The sequence below is a fragment of the Tachypleus tridentatus genome, chromosome 13 (assembly GCF_004210375.1).
Source record: "Tachypleus tridentatus isolate NWPU-2018 chromosome 13, ASM421037v1, whole genome shotgun sequence".
In the NCBI taxonomy this organism is placed as follows: domain Eukaryota; kingdom Metazoa; phylum Arthropoda; class Merostomata; order Xiphosura; family Limulidae; genus Tachypleus; species Tachypleus tridentatus.
The window spans coordinates 209351393-209377715 of record NC_134837.1 but is presented as its reverse complement, the minus strand read 5'-3'; the positions used below and the strand labels follow the sequence as shown (position 1 = coordinate 209377715).

General features: G+C 35.7%; 1 protein-coding gene across 1 annotated transcript in view; it reads right to left on the bottom strand.

Moving 5' to 3' along the window:
• Positions 1-838: 838 nt before the first annotated feature.
• Positions 839-26323, bottom strand: part of LOC143238287 (protein big brother-like) — a 34408-nt gene continuing 8923 nt past the window's right edge. The window contains exons 3-6 of the mRNA XM_076478380.1: positions 21298-21393; positions 8048-8164; positions 5661-5789; positions 839-1550 (exon numbers count right to left, since the gene is read on the bottom strand). Of these exons, the coding sequence (XP_076334495.1) occupies positions 1494-1550; positions 5661-5789; positions 8048-8164; positions 21298-21393 (399 nt within the window). The 3' untranslated portion in view covers positions 839-1493. The remainder of the gene's footprint in view (positions 1551-5660; positions 5790-8047; positions 8165-21297; positions 21394-26323) is intronic.

Below are 26323 nucleotides of genomic sequence, written 5' to 3'. Positions count from 1 at the left end.
TTGGCCTATTCAGCAACGTGTTGAGCCAACACGTTATGGCTCTGAGAGATTTTCATAAACAAGTGGCGTAAATTGTTAAGACTACTTTTGTCAAGTAAAGGATGGATTGTGAAAAAAATATGTAAATTAAATACTGAATATTTGATCCTCGACTGTAGCAAACCAGTAAAGTTCTGTTGTAAGGTTACAGATGTTTTCATTCATACAGCGTTTGTAAGTAAAACCATGGAAAACGAGTTTCTATCCCTGGTTTTTGGAAGTATACATCATATTCCACGAACTACTTAAATATTGATTATTAATTCTCTTAATTAAAGCAAACGGATTTTTTTTAACATTTGGGAAAACCTCATAAGTGTTAATATATTTTTGTTTGTTTGTGGATCCGTGGATTTTATTATTTGTTTCTGTTTTTTGGGCACAAAACATTTATTGTTTTAAATCTGATAATTATTGGGAACTCTACATTACAAGTAAGATATGTAGACGAAACAAACCGAAAAAATAACTTATGTTGTAAGGCTAAATGTGCATAATAAAGTAACAGGAAAGTACTTCGCGTCGTAAGTTACTGTACAAAAAAGAAACAACGTAAACCTATGATGAAGCGGAGGCAGTACATTGAATCTTTGATTAAGAACCTGTTAAAGGTAATTTCAGTCGTAAACCCAATAATACATGAAATTCGGCCAACTTAAGAAATGCAAAATGATCTATGTAAGTGTAAAAATTAATAAGAGACGTGTACAAAACATATACATACGTATATCATGTTTGTATGTACATGGAGGGTGGAGGAATATTTTGGTATCAATAACATAAAGTACACAGACACAAATAAATAAATAATCCATTTCATTTTGAGCAGTTTACAATCAGTGTTTTTCACCTAGTTCAAGTAATTTCAGAGTTACCAAATACATTATTAGATTGTTGAATTACAGCTAGGTTCGTATAAATATAATTATAATTCTGTGGAAGACGTCTGACAGATTTACCTTGAAAGGGTTTCAGGCTTAGAAATAACTCGCTAGAGACAATGCATATAATAAACAAATTGTAACACGTTTCTAAAACAACATGTAGTGAAAATTAAATTACCGTTAAGTCAAGAACAGCGTTTTATTACCATAATTTAGAGGAAGCCCACAGGAAACTGGATTTATTTTATTTATAAGATTAATTCTGAAATGTAAAGTTATCTGACGCTCGGACTTACATAACCCTATATAATAAGTGCACTTGCTGTAAACCTATATAAACCACAAGCTAACAAGGTATACGGGTCTGATATTATATAAAATATTTATACATTTCTAACTCACATTCTTATAAAAACTTATTTGTACAAAACATCGAAATAATTCGTCTCTTCTTCACGCCTCTAGAAATAAATTCTTCTGTTCTCACCAGAGGTCAGCATCTTTCTTGTACGTTACACACACCAGCGGTGAAGGTGAGACTCGTCCAGGTTGGTTAAGTCACTGGTAGTTTTAAATGTGTGATACACTCATACTTATAGGGTTAAATTCCGTTCGTTTATTTTGAGGCTGTATGAATTAAATAAATAATTTAGATGAGTTTGAACGTGACAACTAAAACGTGGTACGTGATAAATGACTTTAGTTACTGGTATGAAATTTTTAATAATTAATTCATTTAATCAGTTCAGAACACGCTATACAGTTACTTTAATGGCGCTGTTTCCCAAACTGACACATCCAACCACAAAAGTACTTGATTGATGTCGTGATTAAACACCTGTGACGTATACTGGTTTATTTCGTGATCTAGAAAGTTTGGCAACTAATGCGTTACAGTATGTACTGGTGGAACTCGAAGAATGCCTTAACATAGGGGTAGAAATGAAAACGTGTGTTCAAGGGCATTCTCTCCGATAACATGTTTTACAATTACGATGGCAAGTTGAGATGAAATATGATGGGAAACAGTGGGAAAAAATACAAGAGAAACTATCGTGAAAATAAGAACCTTGGTTGTAATAACCCATGAATGACAACAGAAGAAAATATGTTATAGTATGTCAACCACACAACATATAAAGCAACCAGTACCAAAGAGGCCTTTCGTTAATACCATGTGCTCGTCAGGTTGGCTTGGGTACGACTCACAGTTGTGGTCTAGTCTAGACGATACATATATTACCAGTTTTGAAAAATATTATTGCATTGAACTAGATTAAGTGATTCAGTGTTTTCGACCGAAAGCTCAGGTTGTATAAAAATCACAAACCTATCGAATTTTGTTAAGGGAAGTTAGGGAGTGTATGTTGACCCCTGTATTAATGATGAGGACCCTGGCTTTCCTGTTTCGACGTCTATCCATAGAATCACAAGGGTAGTGAAAATCACAATTAAAGAAACCCGACAGAGGTCCGAGTGTTTTTCGAAGATCTTTCGTGCTCTAATTTTGGCTTCCGAAAATGATCGGTCCTTTATCGGGTTTCTTTACCTTATTGTCATTGTGTGGGCATTCAAAAGTGTTTAAATGTAAAGATACTAGTTCACAAATACTTTATAAAGAAGAAATAATAACAATAAGTCATTAAATTACAAAAAACCACTAGAATAAATTATTAGTATTAAGTTGCATGATAATGACATATGTTTATGTTTAACAAAAGCTTTAGAATTAAAGTGTATCTGGCTTAAATTAACGGTAACGATACGTCCTCCTAACTTATAACAAACTATATTAAACCTTCAGTTAAAAGTAGGAATTGTTAAATAAAAATAAAAAAACAGCAACAGACATGATACTTGTTTATCTAAGAATTTTGTGTCTTCATAATTTTGAAGTAACAGAAAGCTTTTGAAGTACTCGTATCTAGCCAATTAATGCACAAAGGACTTATCGCGTTTTTTGTTGTGAAGATCCACTGACTGACCATGAATCCTCTTATTCACAGTTTGAACAACCTCACCACTCTGTCCCATACTTCTTCAAATAAGTGGTTATATTGGTGTAATCGTAAAGGTACTACATGGGCGGTGCAACAATAAAGCAACAATCAACAAAGAAGAATAGTCCTATATAATAACCTTCACCTAAAAATTCCAGAAAGTTAAATCCACGTGTTAAGTTTTAGTGCAGAATATTCCAAGTCGATGAGCGATCCCAGTCAGTTTTTTAACCATTTGTCAGAACAATATTTTAAATCAAAATTTCAGTAATTTTTCAAAATGCTCAGCTAAACGCTTATTGCTCGTTATTTGTTTACAATTAAGTGTTTTTTTTAATTTGTCCCTTGAAACCTCAACTATAGCACAAGATAGAACTATTAATAATCCGTTAAGTGCGTGTAATTATATGTATTTGTCGACTATTACAATAAATTTTTAAAATCTATTATTTCAAATATTTTTAGATGTAAATCTGTTTATTGGTAACTTTTCTTACCCCAAATAAAAATGCTCAACTTCATAATTTATTTAGTTAACTGCGCCATACGTGGCTTAGTGATTGGCTACGGATTATAAGGTCCAAGGTTCGAGCCGAGATATGCTGTTTAACACTTTCCGCACCTTTAGCCATGTGGATCTTAAACTAGTGATAGTTAATAATACTACAATAGAGCGCCGATTATTCGGACTAACTGAGACCAAAGGTAGTCCGCATAATTGGATATTATTAAAAATTCATATTTTGAACATATTTATTTTGCAACATGTCCAATTCGTCATTCAACGAAAAGAAAACGCTCTTCTGCGTTTGGTATACATTTTTACCCCAACTAAGAGCAACTCTGATGAAAAAATAATTTTTAAAGAAACACAAAACATATCAGGACGCAATATGGATAATATTGCGACTAAGGGTTCTGCACGAGATATACATTTCGCTACGAAATGATCCAAGCATGTTAGGACATGTTTAAAATGTTTGTGTGTTTTTAAATACAAACAATTACATACATGTTTAACATGTATGTGTGTTTTTAAATACAAACAATTACATACATGTTTAACATGTATGTGTGTTTTTAAATACAAACAATTACATGTTTAACATGTATGTGTGTTTTTAAATACAAACAATTACATACATGTTTCTAATTTCTCAGATCTGATCCGGATAAATGGACCATCCACATATCGGCGTATCATTATATTCCGTTTAGAGTATAGCTGTGTAGGAGAGTACTGATAACTGGAAGCCATCCCTTCTTTCCTCTGGTTAGCAGAGGTGGGGTGGTCATTTCTGAATCGTGGGGTCTTTTACTCGGTTGTTTAGGTTGAAAATCTCCCCCCACCCTGCATTAAAAAAAAAAAAAAAAAGTGAACTTCAGAAATACACACGCGCTATGTGTCATCCAGATGCAGTCTACTCGTGAAACGCCAAGTGTGTGTGAAACGAAGTGGACACAGAAGGAAGGTTTTCGTCAACACAAATAAAAAAAAACTTATAAATCCAAGCACAACCAGCATCTGAACACCTGTTCGCTAAATTTTGTTTGGTTTCAATAGAAATATTTCAGTGCATAGAGGTAACTTGAGAACCGCGATTTACGAACTGTTTCGTGGCCTTTGTCCATTTCTTAGCTTTTAATTTTTTCTGCTTTAATTCATTCGATATGCTTCAACCATGGCTTTCTACTTTAATTCATTCGGTGTGCTTCAACCATGGCAACCGATAGAAATTTAATTACCTTTCGAACTCTTACCCGTTTAATGTTTGCACACTCAACAATAGTTTTGTTTTTCTCCGCTTAGAGTGAATTTTTAAAGGTTATTTAAGGATTTGTCCATCTGTTTCCTTATTTCCTACTTCCTCTCGTTTGTTTTAACTCTATACCAACTGATTATCTGTGGATTACAGGTACTGAACATCTGTCTCAATATTCAGGACTTTTTGTTTGTTTTCCTTTTCAAAGAACACCACGTGTTTGTGACTCTGTCGTGTTATAGTCTCTTGCCATACACGTGTTTGTGGCTATAAACTCGGTTGCCTAATCGTCTCTAGCCACATTACCCAACGGCAACGATACAGTATAATTGAAGAGCACTGTTTTTACATACTTGGCATATTTTAGAACGAAAAGCGAGAATGATAGAACTTTAAGATAAAGTATTTTATCGTTTTACATTTCAGGGACTTCTCAAACAGACTCTTGTGTTTAGTGATCTACGTGTTGATAAGAAATTACTGGACTTTTTATAATAGCACTAGTTACGACCACACAAAGCGACTGTAATAACAGCATAATTAAACTAATATTTTGTTTTATAAATGTATATAAGAGTCTGTGACGTTGCTATAATTTTTAATAAGGAGGCAAAGAGGGAGAAAATAACACTTTCATGTTAGTGGAAGGGAGAAAATAACACTTTCATGTTAGTGGAAGTAGCTGTCAGATAATGTTGGAAGTTTAAGAGACTATTTCTGAGATGTGGACCTGATTTGGTCACAAGACCGTCGGTAAACCAGATCTCAGCGCCACGGTTTCAAAGGGTCCGATAACACCGTCAAACTTCCACTTACCTCCGTCGCTAGACCAGCGATCTCCGAACCCTTGTGGAAACAACAGTAATTAACCGAACTCCTTAGAAGAAGAAAAAAAAAGTACACTCTTCAGTACTGTGTCACAAATATGGTAAGTTAATCAGGATATTTCAACCTTAAAACATCACACTCCGTACCTGATGGTGTTTCTCTTGACATCCGACCTGATGGTCTTGACGCCGTTGGTAAACCCGTTGGTTTTCTTCGAACTCCTTCAGTCGCCTGTTGTACAGTTGTAATTGTTCTTTGAGCACAGCTTGCTCGACCTACTTGAGGACCAATAAGACTGATCTTTAGATACTCTGGTGTCAAAAGGTTTTTATTGAGTGTTCTATGAGAAACGAACGTTTGGTGTTCAGCATTTCGTTTGTTCAGTTGTACTAAATCAGTTTTAACGTTACATCAAATATTTGATTTTTCATTTTAATCTCGTCGTCGAAAAAAGAGGTAAAAGATGTTTATAAACTCAACTGTCGCTCACTTTATACTTAACACTACGATATCCAGGAACTAGCAACTGTAAACTAAATAGACATTGTCTCTTCAGAGGGCACGATATGGCTTAACTACCAGTAATCAGGTGGACTAATAGCGACACACTGATAGGGTTTAACTAGCAGTAATGAGATGGACTAATAGCGACACACTGATAGGGTTTAACTAGCAGTAATCAGGTGGACTAATAGCGACACTGATAGGGTTTAATTAGCAGTAATCAGATGGACTAATAGCGACACTGATAGGGTTTAACTACCAGTAATCAGGTGGACTAATAGCGACACTGATAGGGTTTAACTACCAGTAATCAGGTGGACTAATAGCGACACACTGATAGGGTTTAACTACCAGTAATCAGATGGACTAATAGCGACACTGATAGGGTTTAACTAGCAGTAATCAGGTGGACTAATAGCGACATTAATAGGGTTTAATTACCAGTAACCAGATGGACTAATAGCGACACTGATAGGGTTTAACTACCAGTAATCAGGTGGGATAATAGCGACACACTGATAGGGTTTAACTACCAGTAATCAGGTGGACTAATAGCGACACACTGATAGGGTTTAACTATCAGTAATCAGATGGACTAATAGCGACACTGATAGGGTTTAATTATCAGTAATCAGATGGACTAATAGCGACACTGATATGGTTTAACTACCAGTAATCAGGTGGACTAATAGCGACATTAATAGGGTTTAATTACCAGTAATCAGATGGACTAATAGCGACACTGATAGGGTTTAACTACCAGTAATCAGGTGGACTAATAGCGACACTGATAGGGTTTAACTACCAGTAATCAGGTGGACTAATAGCGACATTAATAGGGTTTAACTACCAGTAATCAGATGGACTAATAGCGACACTGATAGGGTTTAACTACCAGTAATCAGGTGGACTAATAGCGACATTAATAGGGTTTAATTACCAGTAATCAGATGGACTAATAGCGACACTGATAGGGTTTAACTACCAGTAATCAGGTGGGATAATAGCGACACACTGATAGGGTTTAACTACCAGTAATCAGGTGGACTAATAGCGACACTGATAGGGTTTAATTATCAGTAATCAGGTGGACTAATAGCGACACTGATAGGGTTTAATTATCAGTAATCAGATGGACTAATAGCGACACTGATATGGTTTAACTACCAGTAATCAGGTGGACTAATAGCGACATTAATAGGGTTTAATTATCAGTAATCAGATGGACTAATAGCGACACTGATATGGTTTAACTACCAGTAATCAGGTGGACTAATAGCGACATTAATAGGGTTTAATTATCAGTAATCAGATGGACTAATAGCGACACTGATATGGTTTAACTACCAGTAATCAGGTGGACTAATAGCGACATTAATAGGGTTTAATTACCAGTAATCAGATGGACTAATAGCGACACACTGATAGGGTTTAACTACCAGTAATCAGGTGGGTTAATAGCGACACACTGATAGAGTTTAACTAGCAGTAATCAGGTGGACTAATAGCGACACACTGATAGGGTTTAACTACCAGTAATCAGGTGAACTAATAGCGACACACTGATAGGGTTTAACTAGCAGTAATCAGGTGAACTAATAGCGACACTGATAGTGTTTAACTACCAGTAATCAGGTGGACTAACAGCGATATTGATAGAGTTTTAACTTTCTGTGTAAATAAAGCGTTGTTAGGGACCAACAAAACCATAAGAGAATTATAAAATAGACAAGTGATCACCGATAACACGTAACAGAGGGTTGTCACGAAAATGTCTTTAAGAAGTGAATTTTTGTGTGCATTACAATTTTTAAACTTTCAAAACTGTGTACGTTTACCTTGAAACGAAGTTTGAACATAACTTGCAGACAGTAAGGGACCATTTGGTCCTTTAAATCCCTCCTTTCACACCCACATTTTGGTGAAATAAAACATTTAACCCCATCCACTTTTAATAATATTAGAAACAGAACACTGGCTCGCTAACGTATGAGTTGATTTTGTCAACATATTTTGATAAAATTCCTACCTCAGCTTGCTCTTCGTCGTATTCCAGACATCCGATTCCATCCAGCTGGTGAAGGTCGAGCCATCCTCTCCATCGAACACATACACCATTCATAATGAACCTTGACACGATGTGGACCTGAGAGGGTAAATGGTAAGAACAGAAACATGTAACAGATCAAAGTCTGCAAACTAAGGGAAAAGATTCGTGGATACGTTAAGATAGGTTCACCGTGAGACAGCAAGGCGGTTTAATCGGACAGGATCGAAATCTCTGTGATTTGTAAAAGTTGAATCGAAAATTCTGTCAAGTGAGACGAAACTTTAAAATCTGTGAAGTGAACAGTTGTGGTCCATCAAACGAGGGTTGTTGATATGGGTATTATGTTATGTCGAAGACGCTTTAAATTACAATATGAGTACATTTCTTAAGGTCTGTAACCAATAACGTTTGCAGCCAAAAACTTGCAACGCCAGAAGCCGCGTTTCGATACCCGTGGTGGTCATAGCGTTGATAGCCCTTTGTGTAGCTTTGTACTTAAACTGCAAACAAAAATTGTTAATATTGGTATAGTTACTTGTAAAAGAGGGCACTACCGTTTTTTTAACAGTAACAATCCATATCAATAATATGCTTGCGTTTGTCTGTCCAGAACTTTCCTCACAAGTATCTCGATCAAACGGTGCAAATCCCATTTCGTAGGAAAGTCCTTTGTCCGAGGAGCCCAGATTGCATATTGACTTCTCCATACAAAATATTCTTACCTGTGTTTTGCTTAGTCAAATTTCTCAATGCTACACCATGGCACGATGTCGTTGTCATCACGTGACGACTGACTTCAGTTTTAATTGACCATAAACAACACTCAAAGCACGTGTAATTTTCTTTAAAAATGAACATTATACTAAATACAATTTCTATGATCTTTTTCGACGTATTTATATCTAAATTACGCATGCGTAATTCGTTCAAAACCATATGCTTATCACTTAGAGAACACACATTCAGACATTTCTGTATGATCAGCTAAGTTTTCCTTCATAACAACTTTACATTCACTGTACTTTGCAGTACTCTAGAATTAGTTCTTTTCATAGACTGCTATAAGCACCTTTCAGTCACATTTTTCTGTATTACAGTGTTTGTTCGTTTCTTTGTTTCAACCAGTCACACACTGAACGCTCATGCTTGTTTTATAGTTTTTACACAATTATAAATACTGTTATTTTATTGCTTAATATATATTTTTATTAAATAAAGTTACATCTATGGGAGTCTGTTTGTCTGACAATGTAAATTTTTTAAGTAGATCAGGATTTACCAATCTAACACTTAAAGCTTGCAAGAGAGCGTAGCTTAAATAGCGTGCATAGAAATAATAAAATAAGGAAAATTGAAGCGAAGAGCATAAATACTAGTTCGTTTATACTATTTTAAGTATCCACCAAAAAAACAACAACACAACAACAACCTAAAAAAAACAAGAACACAAAATTGACCTCCTGTCATCATATTTAAAAAGCAATCAGTTAAGATTGGAACTAGGATGAACAAAGATATTTGTTTTTGTTGTGGTATTTCAACCCATTTGTGTGCAATAGTTTAATACTAGCTGTGAGGTTAATAATTAAGAAATAGTACTTTTATATCAGTTTTGTGTGTGTGTTAATTTTATTATTAAATTAAATCTGTGTGTTGACTTCTGCTATAGAAATATCACTGTTGTAATTTCAATGTAGTAATTCTTATACTGCATTTAAAAGCATTACTACAGGAACAGTATATAAAAATGTAAAAAATTACATTACTACAGGATCAGTATATAAAAAAGTAAAAAATTATTAGTTTTATTCTGATATCTTACAAACCACGGATCACGCTTTGCCAGCATAGGGCGTTGTGTGACGTAATAATTGATATACTACAGGGAATAAATAGCTTGTGCTTCAAGAACCAAACGTTTTTTTGGATTGTGCTATTTTGTATCTGAGTGCATCAAGGTTATTGAAGTTTAAAGTTATTACTGTGTTTTTAAAGTCACTAAAACAGTTAAGTGACGCGCCTAGACTACTTATGTATGATATTAAGTACGTAGAGTTCTGAACTAATATGGTGACCATGAGGGGCTTCTCAACGGCTACGAGATTCAGTCTATTCCACAACACGCGTTACCCACCGAACACCTCTAGTACAAAGTCACTGATTCTAGTGGTATGGTCAAATCCACCGACTTATTTATTAAGAGACGTCAGATTTAGGAACACATTAAATCGTGGGTATCGGAGTCAAGAATCAAAACTTAATATGTTGACAGAACCGGTACTCTGAAGAAATTCACACACACAACTTTAACACGTAAACACTGCTGTATGAGATGTAACTCTGATTGATGATAAATCTATCTCCAAACACCATTCCATTTGCATGCATAGAACTAGCTACACCCGCCCTCCTTTAGGAATATAGTGAAATCCACCTTACTTCCCTACTCTTAATTCAGTTTTGCATAATTTAAAAACAAGCTCAGAAAGCTTCCTACGCAGACATTTACCTTACTTTTTAAGTTATACTCAACTTCGTTAAAGTGAGATCCAAACAACATTTTATTTTAATTTTTAACAGTGAGACATGACACCGTATGTTTAAAGCAGCTTAAGAATTATAATCTATTTTAACCTTGTATTATAGCATATTGCAACCAAGAGAACACACATAAGTCTCGTCAAAAAATTCCAACCAATTCGATTGTCAGCCATTTTACTGAGGAAAGTGATATCACTTTCCAGGATCAATTGTAACTAATTACTAAAATTAATTATAAGTTAATTAATCTGCATTATAAAATTACAAAGGTTATAATATTTTGAACTCATTTGCAAGCAGGACATATCTGATGGTAACAGTCTCGAGATAATACATTAGTATACCACATTGCTCCAACAGAACTATAAACAGTACATGTCTAAATGTAACAATGTTGAGGTAATATATTAATATACCACATTGTTCCAACAGAACTATAAACAGTACATGTCTAAATGTAACAATGTTGAGGTAATATATTAGTATACCACATTGTTTCAATAAAATTATAAACAGTACATGTCTAAATGTAACAATGTTGAGGTAATATATTAATATACCACATTGTTCCAACAGAACTATAAACAGTACATGTCTAAATGTAACAATGTTGAGGTATACTAATGTATACCACATTGTTCCAACAGAACTATAAACAGTACATGTCTAAATGTAACAATGTTGAGGTATACTAATGTACACCAGATTGTTTCAACAGGACTATAAACAGTACATGTCTAAATGTAACAATGTTGAGGTAATATATTAGTATACCACATTGTTTCAACAAGACTATAAACAGTACATGTTTGAATGTAACAATGTGGAGGTAATATATTACTATACTACATTGTTTCAACAGAACTATAAACAGTATATGTCTAACTGTAACAATGTTGAGGTAATATATTAATATACCACATTGTTCCAACAGAACTATAAACAGTACATGTCTAAATGTAACAATGTTGAGGTAATATATTAGTATACCACATTGTTTCAATAAAATTATAAACAGTACATGTCTAAATGTAACAATGTTGAGGTAATATATTAGTATACCACATTGTTTCAACAGAACTATAAACAGTACATGTCTAAATGTAACAATGTTGAGGTAATATATTAGTATACCATATTGTTTCAACAGAACTATAAACAGTACATGTTTGAATGTAACAATGTGGAGGTAATATATTACTATACTACATTGTTTCAACAGAACTATAAACAGTATATGTCTAACTGTAACAATGTTGAGGTAATATATTAATATACCAAATTGTTCCAACAGAACTATAAACAGTACATGTCTAAATGTAACAATGTTGAGGTAATATATTAATATACCACATTGTTCCAACAGAACTATAAACAGTACATGTCTAAATGTAACAATGTTGAGGTAATATATTAATATACCACATTGTTCCAACAGAACTATAAACAGTACATGTCTAAATCTAACAATGTTGAGATATACTAATGTATACCACATTGTTTCAATAAAATTATAAACAGTACATGTCTAAATGTAACAATGTTGAGGTAATATATTAGTATACCACATTGTTTCAACAAGACTATAAACAGTACATGTTTGAATGTAACAATGTGAAGGTAATATATTACTATACTACATTGTTTCAACAGAACTATAAACAGTATATGTCTAACTGTAACAATGTTGAAGTAATATATTAATATACCACATTGTTCCAACAGAACTATAAACAGTACATGTCTAAATGTAACAATGTTGAGGTAATATATTAGTATACCACATTGTTTCAATAAAATTATAAACAGTACATGTCTAAATGTAACAATGTTGAGGTAATATATTAGTATACCACATTGTTTCAACAGAACTATAAACAGTACATGTTTGAATGTAACAATGTGGAGGTAATATATTGCTATACTACATTGTTTCAACAGAACTATTAACAGTATATGTTTAAATGTAACAATGTCGAGGTAATATATTAGTATACCACATTGTTTCAATAAAATTATAAACAGTGCATGTCTGAATATAGCAATGTTGAGGTAATATATTAGTATATCACATTGTTTGAATAGAATTATAAACAGTACATATATAATGTAACAATGTACAAAGTCTTATATTTGTTCATGCTGTTGTAAAGAAAAGTGATAGATTTTGTGAAATTCGTGTAAATTGTACAGTAGGCTCAATAAAAGTGCCAAACCACAGAAATAAAAAATAAAAAAGACGAGTAGGGGAGGGGCGGAATTCGACCATCTGTGTGCGTTTTACGCAGGATAAAAACCTTTGATCAGCACATACGTGGTGGGTGACCTGCTGCTCGCCAATTGGGTTTTGAAATCGACGTGTTATTTTGACAGCTGAAACTGATCAGTTTTAACAGGTATCTGGGGTGTGTATAGAGAAATGTATCTGTTAAACCACTCAACCTGTTTCACACACACACACTCGTTCATCAAACCTGATCGAATGTTCTTGTCATCAGCTGGAAACCGTATAGCTTTGTAATTATACGGCAAATGATTTGTGTGTAATCCATGAAATGTTACTCTGCTAAATGTACTTATAATTATAGAGGGCTGCTTTACGTTTGTTTTTGTCTCTCCGTTTACGTAATACCAAAGACGAAATACAAAAAAAGGCTAATCTGACAATGTAGATAACATTTGTGTTTGTAAGATTTCAAAAACGACACATTTAAAGTGAAATATAGTTTGTTTGTTTTTTTGCTCTGGACAGAATATCTGAAATTTAAAAGTGATACACTTTAGTGTATTTGGAGTACTACTTAATTATGAAAAATAAAACAACAGAAATAAGTAATGTTGTAATTCTAAGATGTCGATAAAATGAGCTATATATATGTGTGTGTATAATTGTGTGTCATCCGTTACTGTGCTGTTGGAGTCTATGCTTTTTATATTCTAATTCGGATGTTAGCTAAAGGACACATGACGGTTAAATCAAGTAAGTTTGTAGTAACGGGCGCAGAACTTTCTAGAGGACGTCACGAAAATTTAGTAATTTTGTGAAGTATCTAAGAAAAAGCTAGATTATAAATAGAAGAATCGATGTATTTTTCTTTCAGTTAATAGGGTGTGTTAGTGATGAACAATATATGAGTATTGAATAATCAGTTGTTTTGTGTGTGCACCTTCACTGAAATACTTGGATCAGTATTAATTATCATTCAGTTACTCGACAGACTGATTAGCCGTGAAACTGAACAATTAATTTATTTTTGGGCCCGGCATGGCCAGGTGGGTTAAGGCGTTCGACTTGTAATCCGAGGGTCGCAGATAGCCCTCGAGTAGCTTTGTGCGAAATTCAAAAAGACAAACAAACAAGTTTATTTTTCCGTAAGACATGGTACCAGAGGTATTTCAGTTTGAATGTCATTTGTAAACTTAGGCCTACAACAAGTTACAACAGTGTACAAGAGAAGGCAGCATGCAGAAACATCAAGGAAAAAACAAACTAATTTGGTTAAGTGAACCGGACTTAGTCTTATTTTTAATAATTTAGAAAAACCAACTTAACGAGAAAACAAAATTTCAACAGTACAATAATGGTATAGCTGTCAAGTTATACATCTGTGACGTGTGTCTGAAATTTAGTTTTATGTAATTTATTCAATATATTAATTTGATTAGTAATTCAGTATCGTTGCTCTTTAATATTTATCTCTATGTCTAACACTTGGTACTCACAAACTATTTCCTATTATCGCCTAAAATTTTGAGTGTCATTTAAAACATTTTTGAATTGTTTGCTTATTGCAACTCTGGTAATTTAAAGTGCTCAAATATTGACCATGGGCTAGTGGTCAGCGCACTGGACTGTGATCTTGAGGTTTTCGATTCGCGTCCCGTCCCGTTGCCCAAATGTTGACGATTGGTAATTCTTTGCTAATTGTCCTTCCTTTAGTCCAGAGGTCTCCAAACCTTTGTGGACAAGGGCCGATGGGGTAGATCTTTTTTATGCTTTGCAGGCCAGAGGGGTCATGATAGACTAAGTACAGATCTATACATGATCAGAATACAACATCACTAACTTATTTCTGATAAGAGCACATATTTAAAATATTTAAAATATACAATCATCTTTTTTAACATTAGTGAAATGCATGAAACTGGTGTTTTTTTGACAAAATTACACTCAATTGAGGTTCAAAGTTAGTGCTCCTTGTCATCAAAAGTGATTACAAGTACTCATCAAATAAGGCTGATCTGTAACTAGATTTCATGTACTCATCTTTGAAAATATATTTTCACAGAAATAGGTAGTGCCAAAAACTGAAATTAATCTACAAGCAGTGTTTTTTAAATTAACATATTGATTCCTTGAAATGCATTTATAGAACTCTATCAGTTTCACTTCTTTCTATTTGTCCTTCAACATATTGTCGGATTGCAGATCAGCCACTTCCATCTGAACTTCAGGTGGCAGTTTGTCAATAACACAATCACATGTGTTTTGGAAGATCCTTATTTCTGTTGCACTCACATCAAGATCAGAAAAACTTTTTGAATTGTAGTTTCAGGTTAGAAAAGGTATCTTGTGTAAACCTGTGTGGGAATGGAGATCTCGCTTTTTGCTTGGGCTTTTCACAACACGGAAATTGTTTGAAGCAACTCCTCATCACTTGGGACTCAAAAAGAATTAGTTTTTGCCAAAATGCTTTCACCTCGGCGCATATCGCAGATAGGTGTGGTTTCACCTTGTAATCTAAGATTGAATTCATTCAGGTACATGGTCAAGTCTACAGAAAAAGCTAATTTCCAAGGCCATTCACCGTTTGTGAGTAACGGCTGAGGACGGTTCTTTTCATTTATAAAAATGTTAATCTCATTTCTAAGCTCAAAACATCACAGCATAACCTTCTCATAGCTCAGCCATCGAATTGAAGTGTGTGTGGTAGAGCAGGTTAGGATATGTTGCTTCTATCTCCACCAAAAATTCATAGAATTGACGATGGTTGACTTAATGAGAGTGAATGAAGTCCACTGTTGAAACTACAGGTTCCATGACACATGGCAGATCTGGATATTTTCCATACACTACCTGCTGATGAATAATGCAGTGAAGAACCTTAGGCTTGGAACAACCTGCACTTTCAACAGCTTTGTACATTTGCCCAACTAAACATTTTCCTCCACCACACATATTTTTACCATCATCTGTTGTAACTCACTTCAACCGTTTCCATTCTAGTTTGTACTGAGTTTGTGATTTTTCGCCCTCTTTGAAAATGCCATCACTTGTGGTTGTTCCATGTATACTGTGTACAGAAGCTAATTCTTCAGTCACTTCAAAATTAATATTGACTCCGCGAATAAACAACAGCAACTGTGATGTGTCAGACACATACGTTAGCTTGTCAAGTGCGATGGAAAAGCACTCGAACTCTTTGGCTTTGTCTTTCAGCTGAAACACAATATTGTTTCCAATGTTCTTGACTCTACGAGCAACTGTATTCGTTGAAAGGCTAATAGTCTTAAAAAAGTCTACTTTTTTGAGCACATTACTTTCGCTACTTCAATCATGCTTAATTTAAACAACTCACCATCGGTAAATGGTTTTTCTCGCTTTGCTAACAGATGTGCCACTCAGAAACTTGCTCTTGTTGCAGCTTTCTTCCTCTTAAATACAAATTGTTGTGGCGATAAGTTACGTTTAAAGGTTCTGAATTTGTCTGAATGTAGCTTTTCCATGAACTGAGAATAGTTTGATAAGTGTTTGATTTGGTAATGTCTGTGAATGTTGTTTTCTTTCAGCACTGCGATAGTGTCATTGCATATTAAGCATAACGATTTATTACGTGATTTAATAACGAAGTAGTCCACACTCTGCTGTTCCTTAAAACTTTTCTCTTCTTCCCTTGTCCTGACATAAAAACTAGGAATAGCTATTAAATGGAACATAAAGTTAACAGCAGCATTCACTGACACACACTGGGCAAGCAATGGAAGAAACACGCTGCTTGAAGGTACTGAGATTGATAAGTGAGATGACACAATACTAAGTAATATGACGTTTTCCAGCAAATAGAAAAGTGTATCGCACATAGATTGGGTTTTGTTTAATTACGTTTTATTTTTTATATAATTAAAAATGAAAATGGTTATTACATCATTATATTATTTTAATTAACTGTTGGCGGGTCGTGTTGCAACTAGATTGGCTTTTGCTCAATTAAGTTTTGTTTTTTGTTTTTATAATATTAAAATATCATATTATTACTTTAATAAAGTGGTGGCGGGCCGCATAAATCAAAGTCGTGGACCGTAATTTGAAGACCCCTGCTTTAGTCTATCGGTTCAAAATTTGGGGCCTATACTGCACGTTTTTCTTGCATTGGTTTGCGCAAATTTTCTAAGCATATAAGGTATCCTTGAATATCACTATACCTGCTTTCACATTTGAATGTGATATTAAACTGTAGGAATATCTTGTATAACAAGTGTTTCCTCTGCATTTTTCCACAAACTCTCTCTTCTTGTGCAGTTAACAGTTTTATATATATATTGTTTAACAGACTGTGAAACAAAAGAGCTTTTGGATCCCACTATTCGTTGGTAAAAGAGTAGCCCAAGAGTTGGCGGTGGGTGGTGATGACTAGCTGCCTTCCCTCTCGTCTTATACTGTTGAATTAGGGACGGCTAGCGCAGATAGCCCTCGTGTAACTTTTCGCGAAATTAAAAAAACAAAAATATTCTGTAAACAAGCGCCATCTATTTCCAGATAAGAAAATATATATATGTAATACCAAATGTTGTCACCAGTTGGAACCTTTGATAAAGATATAAAACAGAAATGACACCAGGAAGGTAACGAGCAGTCCGGTACACCTTACGTATTTTGTAAATAGTAAGTAATAATAATAAAAATAGTAAATAATAAAAATAAAACATTTCATTTACTACATTTTCATTCGCGTCGATCGCAATGTATACTATGTTAAAGAAGGGAGGCTGTGGAAACTGATAAGTACTAAATGTTTGATTCATTTTAGTTTCTATACTGAAAACATTGAAACCTAGGCGACAGTGTTACAGTTCCTATACTGAAAACATTGAAACCTAGGCGACAGTGTTACAGTTCCTATACTGAAAACATTGAAACCTAGGCGACAGTGTTACAGTTCCTATACTGAAAACATTGAAACCTAGGCGACAGTGTTACAGTTCCTATACTGAAAACATTGAAACCTAGGCGACAGTGTTACAGTTCCTATACTGAAAACATTGAAACCTAGGCGACAGTGTTACAGTTCCTATACTGAAAACATTGAAACCTAGGCGACAGTGTTACAGTTCCTATACTGAAAACATTGAAACCTAGGCGACAGTGTAACAGTTCCTATACTGAAACCATTGAAACCTAGGCGACAGTGTTACAGTTCCTATACTGAAAACATTGAAACCTAGGCGACAGTGTTACAGTTCCTATACTGAAAACATTGAAACCTAGGCGACAGTGTTACAGTTCCTATACTGAAAACATTGAAACCTAGGCGACAGTGTTACAGTTCCTATACTGAAAACATTGAAACCTAGGCGACAGTGTTACAGTTCCTATACTGAAAACATTGAAACCTAGGCGACAGTGTTACAGTTGCTATACTGAAAACATTGAAACCTAGGCGACAGTGTAACAGTTCCTATACTGAAACCATTGAAACCTAGGCGACAGTGTTACAGTTTCTATACTGAATTTGGAACCTTTTTTTATTAAATCTGCGCAAAGCTACTTGAGGGCTATCTGTGCTAGCCGTCTCTAATTTAGCATTGTAAAACTAGATGGAAGGCAGCTAGTCATCATCACTCACCGCCAACTCTTGGGCTACTCTTTTATCAACGAATAGTGGGATTGACCGTCACATTATAATGCACCCACAGCTAAAAAGGCGAGTGTGTTTGGTGCGACCCTCAGATTACGAGTCGCATGCCTTGACCCACGTGGCCATGCCGGGCCAGACAATGAATGTTCTTTTGAAATGCATTTGCTTTAACATTCATTTATCTATAAATAAAATTTAAAAAGAGAAACATATTTAGATTAGCAAATTATTCTTATATATTGGGGACTTGTATGCGGTAGCAAGAAAGAAGTCGCGGACCCTCAAATCCACAGTCTTGCAAGCTAACACTAGTCCACTTCTGACTCGATGTCCCATCGATAGTTCTCTTCTTATAACAAACATATTGCAAACACGTGTAAAGCAAGGATTTTAGGTTTATCACTTACAAGCATGACTTCCTTGAGATATGGGTACGGGGGGGGGGGGGCATAGATTTGTTAGTTTGTTCAAGTAATACCTCAACAAAGAGACCATATCTATTTGGAAAAAAAGTCTCGACACATGGGGTTAAGACGTTCTGCAGGAGTTAGAAGACATTGTAAATGTTTAATTCAAACGTACAGATATTTAAATATGTGTGACAAGTAAATCAAAACTGATACTTTTTATACAAAATAATTTTGTTTGTAATCAAGCACAAAGCTACACAGTGGACTCTCTGTGCTTTTCTCACCACAGGTATCGTAACCTGGATTATAGACATGCCGTTGTGCCGTTGTTCTTCTTTAGTGTATGACATCCCACCGTGAGTTATATGATTAAGATACAATGCTAATTAAAATCGCCTCCTTAACTTCTGGGCAAGACCGCGTGACCTGGTATGGTTAGGGCACAGAACTAAACCGAAATGCGTTCAATAAACGCTAAATAAATCTAAAGTTGCAACCCTCAAACACGCAACACCAAAAACAATTCTTTGCGCTAGATATCAGTATCATTTTTAAAGAGAAAACAATGCTGTTGTTTTTAAACACGCACGCAAGGGGTCGTGGAATCAATTTTAAAAAATGATTTGTGCTTTATAAAGTTTACCATAAATTTTTCATGTATCCATATATCGCTTAACTGTCACATACGACAATTTAGTGAGTTACGAAGTGTATAAAACAATTGCATTTCTCTCTGAATCACACATAGACGAAAACAAAACAAAACATAGAGTCTGTCGTGTTAAATTAGTACATAACATATGTTGAAATTCGTAAGAAAGCCAGTAACAGATAAATTCACACTCAAATAAATAACTCAAAAGGTGTTTAGTTTTTAAGAATTAACACTATATTTACAGTAACGAAATTGTAAACATAATAATAATCACGTTTTTATTCAACACGAAAAGATGTAAGGTGCCATGGTAACAATATATCAGTTATATTGCTAAGCAACAATGGCTGTTGTCTCATCACAACAGTTACATTAGACCCAACAATAGGAACTACTTATCCGGTCTGTATCTTATTAAATTAATATAATCTATTGCTATATCAAAGCTCTGAATCTGTAAAGCTTGAAAAACTTAGAAAGTCACCGGAACTGGAAGTCTTTCGGTAAGTTATTATCTCATCTGACCGATCTTTCGACATTTTCTCACCGGGTGTTTTGTGGAACACAGACGGTGATAGTAAGAGGCATTTCCCGTGTAAAGGAGAGCCTATAGCCGGCGGCTAGTCGTGGCTACTAAGCCTCGAACACTACGGACATCTGGTGTACAGAATGAACGTACTGACACCCCAGCTAGCAAGGTTAAAAGTTCACCCATTAGCACCTGTTCCAAGAGATACACTAAGGGGAGAGATAGGCACACGTGATCTAGTAATGGTAGTAACAGGTTGTTGGATATGATAACCCGAGCCGGTTACTAAGGCCGTGAGAGTCGAGGTATAGAATAATGTACGTTATTGAAGTACACAGGTGGGTTTTATGTCCTCTATAAAAGTTAAATCATAAAATTGTCATATAAATATATATATAGGTGAACAACGTTTGAAGCACAAAATATATTGTAAGCTTGTCTAAATCTGATAAAATATTAATATATTTTTATACGTTTTCAACAGAGAGAACAAACAACATCACATAAATGTTTTCATTTTTGCTATACTACCCGTTGTTTTGGTTTACGTCCTTTTAAATGGTCTGTGAACATCATGGACTAAAATAGTGATTCTAAATACAGTAACCGAAATTTATTTCACGTTAACTTCGGGGACCGTCATGGTCAAGTGGTTAGAGCGCTTGACTCGTAATTTTAGGGTCGCGGGTTCGAATCCCCGTCACACCAAAGATGCTCATCCTTTCAGCTGTGGCGGCGTTGTAAAGTTACAGCCAGTCCCACTATTCGTTGGCAAAAGAGTAGCACAAGAGTTGACGGTTGGTGGTGATGACTGGCTGCCTTTCCTCTAATCTTACAACGCTAAATTATGGGCGACTAGTGCAGCTAGCTCTCGTGTAGCTTTGCGAGAAATTAACAAAGAAACAGTGATTTTGAAGTGCCAAAAATTTTCTAGCAATAGAGTTAGAACGAAACGTTTTACCCATAGCTGGCAAATTATTATGAAACTGTATAGTAAACCAATTTCGCCGATACACTTTGTTTCAATATGCTGGAAATTATCAAGAAATTAATTTAAAAAAAAAACCTGTTTGAACTGAGGAGTACCAAACTGAAAACTCAAAAGTGGTTACAGAGAGAACACACCAAAATGTTGACGTTAAGATGAACGGTTGTATTTAAATTCACAATAAAAATTATATTATTATTATAATTATGATATTATAACTCTACCACAACAAAAAATGTTATTATTTTACCTTTCCCTTTTCCTTTTCAAAGTCGCAACCTTCACCGTAGCCTTTACTGCACGGGTTGAACACCAGGGGTAAATTGATTCCTGTCGCCAAAAAAGCCTGTAAAGATAGTGAAATGTATATGTTATATATATGTGTGTGTGTAATGATAAATGCCAATAAACTCGGTAACTATTTAAATTATTTAACAGTTCGTGTATTTATTATCATAGGGCCCGGCATGGCCTAGCGCGTTAAGGCGTGCACTTCGTAATCTGAGGGTCGCGGGTTCGCGCCCGAGTCGCGCCAAACATACTCGCCCTCCCAGCCGTGGGGGCGTTATAATGTGACGGTCAATCCAACTATTCGTTGGTAAAAGAGTAACCCAAGAGTTGACGGTGAGTGGTGATGACTAGCTGCCTTCCCTCTAGTCTTACACTACTAAATTAGGGACGGCTAGCACAGATAGCTTTGTGCGAAATTCCAAAAACAAACAACAAACATTTATTATCATACACCAGGGCGAGCCCGTCGTGACCACGTGGTTAGGGCGCTCTACTCGTAATTTGAGGGTCGCGGGTTTTAATCCCCGCCACACCAAACCTGCTTGTCCTTTCAGCCGTCTGATGTAATAATATGTGATCACTCCTATTATTGATTGGTAAAAGAGTAGCCCAAGAGTTGGCAGTGGGTGGTGATGACTAGCTACCTTCTCACTAGTCTTACAACGCTAGATCAGGGACAACTAGCGCAGATAGCCCTCGTGTAGCTCTTTGTGAAGCTTAAAAATAAACAAACCAACGATATATGATTAATTTACACGTATAAACACAGAGTTATAATTATAGGCGGCACCAGCCACTTTCCGGTAAGGGGGATGCACCCCAGATCTCATGAGCATGTATACTGTATTATTTAGAAAGTGAACCGGCTTTAACGGTAATCACTTTTCGTTGGGTGAGGGAAGGTACAGAGGAGACTAAAGCACATTCTGGGGCAGTTTCAGCCCCACCAAGATATCCTTACTGCTAACCCTTATAATAAGTGTTTAACCCAATTAAGATATAGTGAAAAATGATTCCTATTTCATCACTTAACTACAACAGTTTGGTTAGTTTTATTTAAGATACACAACGAACTATCTATGCTCTTCCAACTACGGACATCGAAACCCAGTTTCGAGCTTTGTAAGTCCACAGACGTATCTTTGTGTTACTGGGAGAGATAGGGAGGAGGGGCATTTACGCGGACTGAACAACCCTACTTTCGTATCTTTGGACATTCTTGGCACCGGAGGTGTTCACAGTGTAACGTGTCTGTGTAATACATACAAGATGATTCTTTATCGTTGGCTGGGCGAGTCACGCTGTGAATCCAATGGTTTTTGCGTCTCTGCCGCAAAATTACACTTCACATTTCGAAGCCGTGGGTGCGTTATAAGAGTGAAGATCAAATCCCACCAGTCGATTAGAACCGTCCAAGAATTGGCGTTGGGTGCTGTTTACTAGGTTTTATCCTCCCTCTAGTCTATCGCCTTACAATTGGAGATCGCTAGCGATGTTAGTCTTTGTGTAGTTTAGCGCGAATGTCTGAAACAAAGCACATTCTTGCTCTTCATGAGGTTTTGGTGTAAACAGCAGCAACAGAAAAGGTGATTTTGCGTTAAAATTCAACATTTAATTGAGGTTGTGAATGATTGATAGATACGTTGTACTTTTGTTTGTGTTTGTGCAAGAACCGTAAAAAACATTAAGTCCTGACATTAACGTGACATAACATAGTTTCAACACAAATTTCTACTCACTTATTCTGCTGGGTTTTTAAAATGTGATACGGTAAAACGGTGAAAACCCGTAGGCCTTAGGCTTCCCATTAACATCCACGATCGTGTTGATTTTAAATACAGTTTATGAAGTGATATATACATACGAGTTGTCTTTCTGTTTTCGTTACTGGAGCTTGCGTGAAACGATAAGTGTGGCATTCTTGAAGATTCGCTGTAGAACTGATCAAAAAGCCGTAAATGAATTAATTCTTCGTTGTAATTGATATCAAGACATTTCAAAGGTTTTCGATACCCGTGACAGGCAGAGCACCGATAAACCATGTTGCAGCTTTGTGCTTAATTATAAAAAAAAATAAACAATTATTCATTATTTAATGTGGATTTCAAAATGTTATTGCCTTGTTGTTATTGTTTATTCAAATAAACATATTTCTTCGGAAAGATTAATGGTATAACGTTCTAATTAGTGTTTAGGGCTAGGAATGTGTTTGTGGCTGTTCCTAAACACTCTGTGTATTGTACGTTGCTATAGTGTAATCATCGAGTTACCTTTCTTGTAAATTACCCGGTGAAACACCATGAAATAATAATAAAGTTTACTTTGTAGATACGTAAAAATGTGTTTAAAGTGATTTGATTCAGGGCTAATTTTTAACTGAAGTTTTCATATGTAGTTAGGCAGAAAGCTACATAATGGGCCATCTGTGATTTTCTCACCACGAGTATCGAAGCCAGGTTTTAAGTCTGTCACTAGTGTACTTTAATGAAAGGGTAATAATATTTATCTCTCTCAAGAACTAAAACACAGTCTTACATTGATTCACAACCCTCTAGCTTTCCTGACTGTCTCCGTTTATTTGTTGGTTGTTCCAGTTGACAATAGTTACGTCATCACAGTGGGCTTTCTGAGAACAAAACATTCTTGTAACTTGTCATAATACTTTACTATTAAGTTTATTGCACTTTTAAGCACTGCTTTCTTAATAAAGTCCCTTGAAGATTTCCAGAAATGAGTAAACTGTGTAATAATGTTATTTCAACCACGCTAAATAGTTTTGCGCGAAATTCAAACAAACCAAACCAACCTTATAGACGTTTGTTTGTTTCTTGAATTTCGCGCAAAGCTACACAAAGGCTATCTGCGCAAGCCGTCCCTAATTTAGCAGTGTAAGACTAGAGGGAAGGTAGCTAGTCATCACCACCCACCGCCAACTCTTTTACCAACGAATAGTGGGATTGACCGACACTTTATAAAGCCCCCACGATTGAAAGGGCTAGCATGTTTGATGCGACGGAGATTCGAACCCCCAACCGTCAGATTACGATTCTAACGTCTCAACCCAGTTGGCCATGCCGGACCAACCATATCTCTTTCACAAATTATTAAAGAATGCAGAACGTGGCCCTCTAGATTCAATAGTGTTTCTACCGTCTATGTTTGAATAAAAACGTGTTATTATCCGCGTGCCTTTGATAAGACTTGAGTTCATTTAACACGAGTACTTCTTGAGATACAATCATTTTCAATTTAAATGTTTTATACGTATATATATGTGTGTGTTTATGCGCGCGCGCCGTTTACAAGTGATTCAACTCTTAAAACAAGATAATAAATTCGACGGAGGACCGTTTTCGTAGTTGTCATTTTCAATAAAGATTATCTTTTCTGGATTAGCAGAGGGGGAAATTGCGTGGAATTACCGCGGAGCAAAACATCTCGCGAAAATCAGATTCGTTCACAAGAGTGTAATTTATTTAACGTGGGGGATGGTGGCTATCTGGCTGAGCAAAGGATGCTTCCCTTTGTTGGAATTTAATTGTTGACGAAATCCTCGTGCTCAAGCTGTTACGTCCGCAGTGGCTGTAATTAATTGAACTTTTTTTATACATATAAACAGGATTTATGGTCAGATTTAAACCAAAACTATGCGTGCTCACCAGATTGCTGCGCCTCTAACAGATATGCAAACAGACTACTTAACCGATGAGTCTTTACGTGTCCGTGTATAATAAATATAATGATTATTACAGCCTTATAATAATAGTTGACCATTATACTAAAAATCTCAGCGTTAAAGAGCGCGATTCCGGTACAACGTTATCGCATCACCGACTTTCGGCCTACCATCTGCCGGCGGGGCCACTCTAAAGCCACGGAACAGCGAGGGAGCTTGCCCGCTACGCTCTGAGTGACAACCGGTTTTTCAGACGAAATATCATATCCACGGTATTCACCGCCTATTCTACGCTTAAGCCTGGGAAATGGCGTCAAGTGTTACAAAAGCGGAATGGTCGCTCAGTCGAAGCGAGGGAATTCTATGGTATTTTCACACATAAAATAAGACATGTATGTTAAGTCCACGCATGTTTTAACTGTCAGTCTTATAGTGTACAAATTAATTCAGATGTAAGGAATATAACTGCATAGCAGAAACAGCGGTGTTTGCTTATGCGTAACACTGAAAAGAATTAAGGATAACAGAGAGCCTGTTAAAGTTTGTCATTCTAGTAGCAAACACTGAAATCATATTACAGAACAGACGGCTCCGTAGTTGAATAACTTACGGGTTTATCCAACGTTCATTGATATGACGTCATTATTTACCTTAGAAATTACCGACTGTCAGTGTTAAACGATCTAGACCCTCGACTAAGTGTTGTTGTTTCAAGATTAAATACATACAGCCATTTCCCAAAACGGAACTTTCGGTAACTGTTCACAGTAAGTCAATGTTTAACAACCTGGACCCTTGTCTAAGTATGGACATACCCCTCAAGACCTTTTTTGAGAAACAGACACATTGTGTATCATTCATACAATGAAAAAAACGTCAATTACATACTATAACCGTGATAGTTTGGTATTTATATTGTCTGATCTTAAGGTTTACTGTGAGCTGAGTGGTATAGCTGTTTATAGGATGTGTGTGGCCAATTAAAGTATGGTATAGCTGTTTATAGGATGTGTGTGGATTATTAAAGTATGGTATAGCTGTTTATAGGATGTGTGTGGCCAGTTAAAGTATGGTATAGCTGTTTGTAGGATGTGTGTGGCCAGTTAAAGTATGGTATAGCTGTTTGTAGGATGTGTGTGGCCAATTAAAGTATGGTATAGCTGTTTATAGGATGTGTGTGGCCAATTAAAGTATGGTATAGCTGTTTATAGGATGTGTGTGGCCAATTAAAGTATGGTATAGCTGTTTGTAGGATGTGTGTGGCCAATTAAAATATGGTATAGCTGTTTGTAGGATGTGTGTGGCCAAT